This window comes from Grammomys surdaster, unplaced genomic scaffold (genome assembly GCF_004785775.1).
Source record: "Grammomys surdaster isolate TR1022 unplaced genomic scaffold, NIH_TR_1.0 187, whole genome shotgun sequence".
NCBI classification, from domain to species: Eukaryota; Metazoa; Chordata; class Mammalia; order Rodentia; family Muridae; genus Grammomys; species Grammomys surdaster.
This window is the reverse complement of record NW_021604632.1, coordinates 4,342,827-4,351,974: the sequence shown is the minus strand read 5'-3', so window position 1 is coordinate 4,351,974 and position 9,148 is coordinate 4,342,827. Positions and strand designations below refer to the sequence as shown.

The 9,148-nt window shown below is 48.8% G+C and overlaps 1 protein-coding gene across 1 annotated transcript in view; it reads right to left on the bottom strand.

Annotated features, from left to right (window-relative positions):
• Positions 1 to 7,896, bottom strand: part of Fa2h (fatty acid 2-hydroxylase) — a 52,747-nt gene extending 44,851 nt beyond the window's left edge. The window contains exon 1 of the mRNA XM_028768725.1: positions 7,567 to 7,896. Within this exon, the coding sequence (XP_028624558.1) occupies positions 7,567 to 7,836 (270 nt within the window). The 5' untranslated portion in view covers positions 7,837 to 7,896. The remainder of the gene's footprint in view (positions 1 to 7,566) is intronic.
• Positions 7,897 to 9,148: the final 1,252 nt, after the last annotated feature.

The following is a 9,148-nucleotide window of genomic DNA, read 5'->3' as shown; positions in this document are numbered from 1 at the left end:
ATTAGAAGAGGTAAATAGAAATCCAGGGAACCTGTGTCACTCCTATGCATATCATCCAGGCTTTAAGAGCCACTGGGGGACCAGTCATACCCTACAAGCAAAGTGGTATCCTAATTGCTCTCCCTGGCCTTGAACTTGTGGCAGACTTTCTGCCTCTGCTTCTGCCTCTGCCTCCAAAGTGCTGGGATTATAGCTCATAACACTACAACCAGAATCGATTGGTTGTTGTTGGAAAGTTTCGGGGTTTTTTCTCATGGAAATACGATCAATCTACATAGCTAATGCTGGCCTTCAACTCTGTCCTCCTGTGTTAGTTCCCTAAGCACAGGATTACAGGTGCGCACCACGTCAGCTCTACTGCTATTTCCTTTGGCCAACTTCCCTTTTATCCCTTGCAAGAAGTCCAAGGAGAAGTGAACCGTAGTGTCTAGGTGAAGAGTAAGTTCCAGTCATTCTGGCTGAAGCAAATGGAGGGCAAAGGCAGAGACAATTGACTCACTAGCCCCGCCCCCTATCTCCAACCCGATTGTCTAATAAACAGGAGATATTTTTCATACATTTTAATTTTTGAATTATTATCTTTTCAGTGATGCACACAGCCCAGTTTTCCAAGCAGCCCATTCATCGGCTTGTTCAATTTCTCTCTTAGTCCCTATTGGCAAGAACTGGGGTGTTCTAATGAAGCCCAGGTGAGTTAGACAGGTGCCGGCCTTAGAGAGCTCACAGTTCCATAGGCAAGGGACAAGACAAGGTGGGTAGTGAAGAAACCCTGAGGGAACGACATTGTAAAGGCTGTGAAGTAAGTCTAGGTAAAAAGCTGTTAGGGTTTGAGAGAAGGAAAATGGATGTTGTAGAGAAAGAGATAAGAGAATCTATGTAAGACAAAGCCCTTGAGTCATCCAGAGGACAGCAATGAAGACTGTCTCAGCATAAGCTCTCATTTGAAAGTGTCACAGACAATGGGGGTCACTGGAGTGACCTGCCTGGGAGCCTGCCGAAGTACTGAGCATGACAGGACCCCGACCAAAGTAGGGTCTTAGTAGGGGATATTGTCTAGAAAGGACACTCAGGACCAGCATGTCATCTGTCAAGACTCCTACTTCTCTACTTCCAATCACTCACCATTTCCCCCTTCAACTTGGCTCTTCTAGGTCAGAGCAAGCACCAGAGATTAGCTGTGGTTAGAGACAGGGACACTGAGTATCCCCAGGGGAGATATCGAGTGAAGGAAACCACCCTGCAGAGAGCATGGTGCCTTTCAGGGGAAACTCAGAGGTAGGGAAAAAAAAAAAGCATCCGGTCGTGATGGAGGTTAGGACAGAGACACCTCTGAAAAGTGCCCTTGGCTGGGAGAAGGAAAAGACTCATTGCAGGCTTTGGAAGAGTCCTACATCTTCCTCTGGGTTGTAGCAATAGAAGGGTTTGCCTGGGTTAAAAAGCACTTGCAGAAAGCCTCGGAGTCCCCTCCGTACTGTAAAGGCCTGGAACATTTCCAGCACAACAGAACCTGGAGGTCTGAGCTGAAACCTTGGAGAGCTGGTAACCTCCACTTCCACCGTGGAGTGGGGATGAGAAGTTGGCTTGCTGAAACCCACTGGGTTGAAGACCTGGGTTGTCTTCAGCCTTTTCCACTTTGCTGGTAGAGGCAAAGCAAGAGAAGGGAGTAACAGAGACCCAGAGGTGGTGACCAAGGGGCACAGTAGGCAGAATAATGCCCTCTCCTCCCAGAATCTGTGTCCCAGGACCTGAAGCCTGTGACTATGTTACTTTACTTGTCAAAAGGACTTTTCAGGTGTCAGTTAAAAATCTTGAATTGGGGAGATTATCTAGGATTATCTGGGTGTGCCCAATATCACCCTAAAAAGCATATCACCCTATAATCCAATATTACCCTAAAAGCACCCTAAACAGAGACAGAAGAGTCAGAGTTGGAGCTGTGTTGATAGAGCTGAAGTCAGACATTTGTTAGTGGTCACTCAGGGAACACAGGGTTTCCCTGGAAGGCTGAAAAGGCAAGACAGGGGCCTCTAGAAACTCTAGAAAGAATGCTGTGCTGTCTGCTCATGCCCCACCTCTGACCTCCAGAAAGGTAAGAGGATACATCTGTGTTGCTTTAAATCTCCTTCTGTGGCATTTTGTTACAATAGCAATAGAAGATGAATTCAGGCAGAAAACCAAAAGGATCGGGTATCCAAATGAGGAAGAGTAGTAGAGAGGCCCCAGCAGGGGTCAGCCTCAAAATTGCAGCCAGGCCAGCAAAGAGAGGGTGAGAACCAACTGCCAGAGCTAGGGAAGCTAAGGCTCAGAAGACCCTGGCAAAGGCTACTTCAACAGCAAGGTAGGTTGTAAAGACAATGGGGGAACATGCTAATTGTCTAAATTAAAAAAAAAACAAAACAACTAAAACTATATGTGGGTTAATACTCTGTGTCATACTAGGGAAGTGAGACACCAAACAGCAAGGCTAGTGAGGATGACAGGTGCCACTCAGGCGCTGGTTTGTGGTATTTCCTGGCAATACTTCCAAAGGACACAACTCTCGTGTGCTTCTAGGACTCTCAAGAGGACTTCCTCAATTCTTGCTCTAAAATCCAATTTGAAGTGATACCAGTAAGCACTCTTGGGATCTGTGTGTGGAATCAGTGGCTGGGTCTACAGATGTGCTACTGCCTGGCTCTGGTTTCATCCTCCAGGATGTTACAGCAGGCCAGAGCAGTTAGGAAAGGTTGATGACCTTTACTGGGCCAGACAGGCCCTCCTGGAAAGCTCTTGACAGTGGATGTCAGCAAGCTGACTTCTTATTTCCACCCCAGGACACAACTGGAGATAGATTGCCGGCTCTCCCCGGTTTCAGCTCAGATCTCCAAGTAGGATGGCACTGGAGGTGTCCCGAGGCTTTACAGAAGGGAGGGAACCCCAAGGCTTCCTTGATTGATTGATTGATTGATTGATTGGTTGGTTGGTTTTTCGAGTCAGGGTTTCTCTGTGTAGCCTGGCTATCCTGGAACTCACTCTGTAGACCAGGCTGGCCTCGAACTCAGAAATCCACCTGCCTTTGCCTTCCAAGTTAAAGGTGTGGCCACCACCGCCCGGCTGCTTCCTGCATTTAGATTCTATTCACATTTAATCACTCAGACCCTGAAACTCTGAGCCTGTATTACAAAGCCCAGCAGGACCACAGGCAGCAGGAACTGTGGCATTCTTAACTACTCAAGAGACACATCCTATGTTGCTGCGATATCGCCCCAAGTCCTTCAGACATATGCCTACCTCAGTGCCACAGTCTGGAGAGTCGAGGTTTATCCTGCCTGGGGTATTCTCACGCAGATGGCTCAAGTCTCACCAGTTCCTGAGTAAGAACTCTCCAGGTCTGTGATACAATGTAGGAAAACCACGGGTCTCTTTCTGACAGTTATTATCCCCTGGGTGTCAGATTTGTGGTTTGCGGAGGACCTGATGTGGGCTGTGCTGTAAGCTGTAACTCTCACCAGAAAAACATGCACATTTTTTTTTCTACACACAATTTCATCTCTTTCACTGGTCGCAGGAGATGTCCCACAGAATGCTAGGTTTAAGAAGTCTTGTTTCCTACAGTGTGGTCCAAGTGGTACCCATGATGGTTCTAGGAGATACAAGAGACAATTTTTCTCATTTTAAGTTTGAGGCTGGGAATAGAGCTTGGTGTGCTGTCTGTCTAGCATGCACAGGGCTGGTCCTCGGGACCATATAAACTGAGCGTGGTGGCATGTATCTGTAATTTCAGCACCAGAGTGGTGGATGTGGGAGGACCATGGTCATCCTGTGCTACACAGTGAATCTGAGACCAGGCTGGGCCACATAATATCTGTCTCCGCCCCCTCCCCCAATTTTATATTTATTTTAAAAGTATATATAAGGCTGCGTGTGATGGAACACATCTTTAATACCAGAACCTTGGTGGCAAAGGCACGTGGATCTCTGTGAATCTGAAGCTGGACTGTTCTGCACATGGGGTTCTAGGACAGCCAGGACTATACAGAAAGACCCGGTGTCAAAAAACAAACAAACAAACAAACACAGAAGCGAAACAAAAAGCCCCATGATTCCATTGGTATTATCACCTAGGGTCAGTAAATGCTAAAATAAAAGGTGAGTCTATCTAGAGACGACTATCCAACATAATAATTCAGGTGGTGTCTGTCAGTGACTCACAGGTGACCAAAGTCTAGGGAACATAACATCTATGGTCTTGGAAGGAGGTTTAGACACAAAATCCCTTCCTTGCCTGTTTCTCTCTTTACATTATTTACTTTATTGTCTGCCTGTGCAGAGTCCACAGGGGTAGGTCAGAGGCAGGGGTCAGTTTTCTCCTTCCACTGTATGGATTCCAGAGATCCAACTCTGGTAGGTTATTACGTTCGGTGGCAAGTGCCCTTACCCACCGAGCCATTCACCGGCCCTGCTTCCTTTTCTGAAGTGGCGTTCACAACAGGGCTTCATGTCCACAGGTGGGAGAGTGCTTCTGTCCGTGCTCAGGTGAAGGACTTAATCCCACTGGCTTCTGGCAGCCAGTGAGATAGTGAGATAGCTTCCCTGATCAACCACGGGTCTTTCAACTCCCCTACCCCACAGCATGTTAGCTCAAACAAGTCGGACTTGTTCTCCGTGTGTGCCTTTGTGTGAGTGTGAATGTGTGTGTAAGTGTGTACATAGGGGTGTGGCAAAGTAGGGAACAGGGGAAAAAGTGGGGTAGGCCATGTTTATGGAGGAAGATACAGAGTGCCCCCACTTAACAACAGGCTGGAGGAGGGTCCTTAGGAAGAGGGGAAATAGAGCTACTTCTTAGCACTTTCTGCTCCTCATACATCAGGAGAGGGCTCTTAACTTCCATGAGTGTCAGCACCCTTGGTTCAGCAGGAGAGGAGGGGGGTAGAGAAGATAACGTGGAAGTTGTTAAAAGACTTATCTAGTCATCTATTTGAATGGACACCTTGCCCCCCCATTTCTCCTTTGACTACCTACCTGTCTCCTTCACTTTAAAGAGAGCCTTGCCAAGTATAGTAGTATATGCCTGTGATCCCATCACTTATGAGTCTCAAACAGAGGGATCTCAAGTTTGAGACCAGCCTGACCACCTTACCTATAGAGCAAGGTATCACACAAACCAAACCAAAAACCAAACCAAACCGAAAGCCTAAGCTAAAATAAGGAGAATCTTGTACTACTGTCTACATTTGAACTCTGCCAACAGGGTGACAGGAAACTGGAATGGAGGGTGACAGTAGCTGCTGGCCAGATCTGGTCTGTGGGCTCAGAGGTATACTCTTCAATTTTAGTTTTCTCTATACCCTCAGTTTGGGGCCCAGAAATCTGGATGTTTCCGCTGTGACCACACTGGGACTCGTGGATATAACAGGTGAAGAGCAGGTGTTGGAAGCTAAGGTGAACTGGCTTTGCCTCTAAGTTCTCTCTGACCCTAGGGGTCAGGCGAGGCAAGGTGAAACAAAACCAAATCCTAATGCTGGGTGGTTGGCAAAGCAGGAAGGTGGGGCCATCCAGCTCAGAGGAAGGAGTGACATTCAGAAGGATACTGAGTAGAGAGGCCACACCCTCAGGCTCCCATCTGCAGGACACAGTTACAATACAGGGCAGGCCCATGTGCCCTCACAGGCCTGGCAGTCTCCAGTGCTTGCTGATTTCTGCAGCAATTTTTCTCACAGTGGAGGGTAAGCTGTTCCTTCAGCAAGCTCTGACACTAAACACCAGCTTTCTGTATTGTTCTGGGATCCTGCCGTGGAATGCCAAGTCTGGACAGTTTATGAAATCTCTCAAATCTTCTATTATGAAAACTCCTTGCCCTTCTGGTCATGGTGGTTCAGCTGCCTTTTCTCTTGTTTCCTTACATCCACTGGAGTTCCCTCCACTCCTTCTTGTCACTGGAGCAAGGATACTCTTCCGACGATGCTAATCTTTCCACACTACCCTCCAGCTTAAGCCCTTTGGCCTCACGAGTCAAGCCTCCAACCACAGCCTTTGAGGCTCACATGATCAAGTCCCAGTGACTTCCAGCTCACACCTCTTCCCATTTGCCTGCCAGCCCTTGGTCGCCTTGGTTCCATCACTGTCTCTTGACTGTGCCACACTCTTTTTTTTTTTTTAATACATGCTATTCCTCTGTCTGGAATATTCTTCTTACCACTTTGGCTAAGCTCTGTCTTCAATTAGCTGTTGGTGAAAACGTCACTCTCTTCAAGGTAGCTCTTACTGAACCTGCTCTCCAAAACCTTCACCCGGACTCAGTATGCAAACATTATACATATTAATGGATGTAATTAAACACTGACCGTGTCGATAGTATGGCCCCTCTCCTCCCCACTGACATGTTCACTCCATGAAAATGGTAACCGTTTTCTGTTCAGTGTCTGCTGGTGCCTAGAATGGTGTCGTCGACCCATTTAAAAACCAAGTAAGTGTCTCAGGAAGAGATTAAAGATTAGTTGAGATGGATGAGCAGTGTCTCCTGGAACCGTGAATGGCTTGTTCTCTCACCTAAAGATCTAAAAGCCCTTGAAAGAAAGTAAGCAACAAGGAACAACCACTGCCTCACACCTAATCACGATGGCCTTACTGTCACCACCCTTACTGCCAGGCTTGAGTACAAGGAGCTAGCTCGGCTCCAACCTGAGACTACCAAGAACTCTGTGGATAAGGACTGTGTCCCCAACCTCTGGATCCTTGGGATGGAGACAACTTTGATTCCGGAGTAGGAAACACTTGGTTTTTGTACTACCTAGTTGTTTGACCTCAGACATTTAAGAACTTCACCGAACCCTTGTTTTCACATCCTGAAATGAGAATAACACCCAGAAGGTAAACTCCAAGATGAGCCTGTACCACACAGCAGTACCGAGCTTAGCATAGTCTAGGTTACCAGTATCAACTTCTCCTTAGCAAGCCGGCTCGTGTATTTTATTTCACTCTTTCAAACCCACAGCACTGTTTAGGACAGAAATAAGACCAGAGGCTGGAGGATGGAGTCAATAAAACGCTGTCCGGGTCCTCCACCCACCCACAGGGGCCCCTGAAGCTACGAGAGCAGGGCTTTGGATTTATGCCTCCTGAACCAAGAGGGCGGTGGGAAAGGGAACTGAGGCCAGGTGAGCATAGGAACCTATTATTGAAACAAGAAAGGAAATCACTGAAAGGCTGATAAAGGAAAAGGAAGAGAGAAGGAAGAGAGGACGGGGGATGGTACTGGCTGGAGCCAGAAACAGGAGTCGAAGTTGTCAGGAGACAGGGGGCTACAGAAGGGACTTGTTGGAAGGATGCAGCCGGGAGTCAGGGGGTAGCGCTGGAAAGAGGAAGATCGAGCTCTTGGCGATAGGAACGGGGAATAGGCGGCCAGAGGGGGCTGCCAGTGACCTGTTACCTGGAGAGAAACTGGGGAAACGGAGGGAAGTGAGGGTGGCGGCTGTCACCTTGCGTTCTCCTTCTCCTAGAGGGCAAGTGATCTGGGCTCTCTGAAGTGGCGGACTGGGGGGAGGGGTGGGAGTCAGGGAGCGGAGTGTGCCCGGGGCCGCCTGGTACCTGCGGGTCCGCTCGCAGTTCGCCCACATAGTACTGCTCCAGCCAGCGGCGGGCGTTGTCCGAGTGTCTGTGAGGTGGCCCATCCAGGTCGGCACTGATGTCCTGGCCAGCCCGCGCCAGCAGCAGCTGCTCGCCCCCCGGATGATGCCGCACGAAGCCGGTGAGGTCGTAGAGGCTGGCCCCGCGGCGGACCCAGCAGGCACCGGCCGCCAGGCGCCGCTGGACCTCGGCGGGCGTGAAGGAGGCGGCGGGGGGCGGAGCGGGGGCCATGGCGGGAGAGCGGAGCTCGGATCTCGGAGCCCGGCAGTCTGCTCCGCGGCCGCCCAGCGCGCCTCTAACATCTCGGGAGCCGGGGCAGCCGCAACGGGCCGGCCGCCACCGCACCTGCTCATTTGCATGCCGTGCTCTCATTGGCCACTCGGTGGGACGCGGCTGGTGGCCGGAGCCGCCTCCCCATTGGCCCGCAGGGACCCGAGCCCCGAGCGCAAGGCGCTGAGCGTGGCCCGCCAGGTGGCCCTGGGCAGGTAGAGGGCGTGCCCACCAGGTGTGCCCGGCTGCTAGTGGATGCGAGCCGGTTGAAGGGGACTGTCAGGACCACCTCCTCGGCGGGCACGCAACTTGTAACCTTTCAAGGAACCACATCTTCAGGGGGGGAAACTTAACTGTATTCTATTCGGCTGTTTTCAAGCGGCGCCAAGGACAAGAGGCACCAGGGCAGAGGTCTGGTTTAACCCCGGGGGTGGGGTGTGGGGGTGCGAAATATGTAAAGTCACCTGAAACTCAGCCACAATATCTAATGATCTAATATTTAAGAACTTACATCGTCGCACCATGTGAATGCGCGTCTAAATGCTGAATATTTGTTCTTGAAATGTAAATTTATATTATACACATTACAATTTTTAAATTTAAAATTCAAAACGTATTTTACTGGGTGGATTGGGTGAGTGAACAAACGACTTTTAAAAGGATTTATTTTACTTTATGCGTGAGTGTGTGTGTGTGTGTGTGTGAATCCTCTGGAACTGGAGATTTGTGGGAGGTTTGTGAGGGGCCATGTGTATGCTGGCAGCCCAACCCTGGTCCTAGGCAAGAGCAGCCTGTGCTCTTAATCACCGGATCAGCCCTCCAGTTGTTTTTATAAATCATATTTTATTGAAATAAAAGTCATTATTCGTAAGACAGCATTGGGAAGCTGCATAGCTAGATTGTGTTTTTATTTAAGCATTTTCTATTTTGTTCATTATGGACCTTTTGAATTAGTTCTAAGTTGTGGAGACTATTAAAGTATTTATCTTGGGAATTACTATTAACTTTATTGACTTATGAATTTATTATGTATCTATTCACCTATCAGCAAATCTGTCACATCACAATCTTGTAATGAAGACATGGCTGATCCAGTGCCATCCCCAGCCTCCTTCTTTTCCTCTTGTTTGGGAAGAGCAGTGGCTTTGGAAACCTTCTGAGGTAGAGGTGAACTTCTGGCTTACCTGGCAATTGATGGGCGTGTGTACATGTCATCTTTTTTTGCGAGATCTTTTATTCTGACCGATAATTGTATTCTTGATTTCTGCATGAG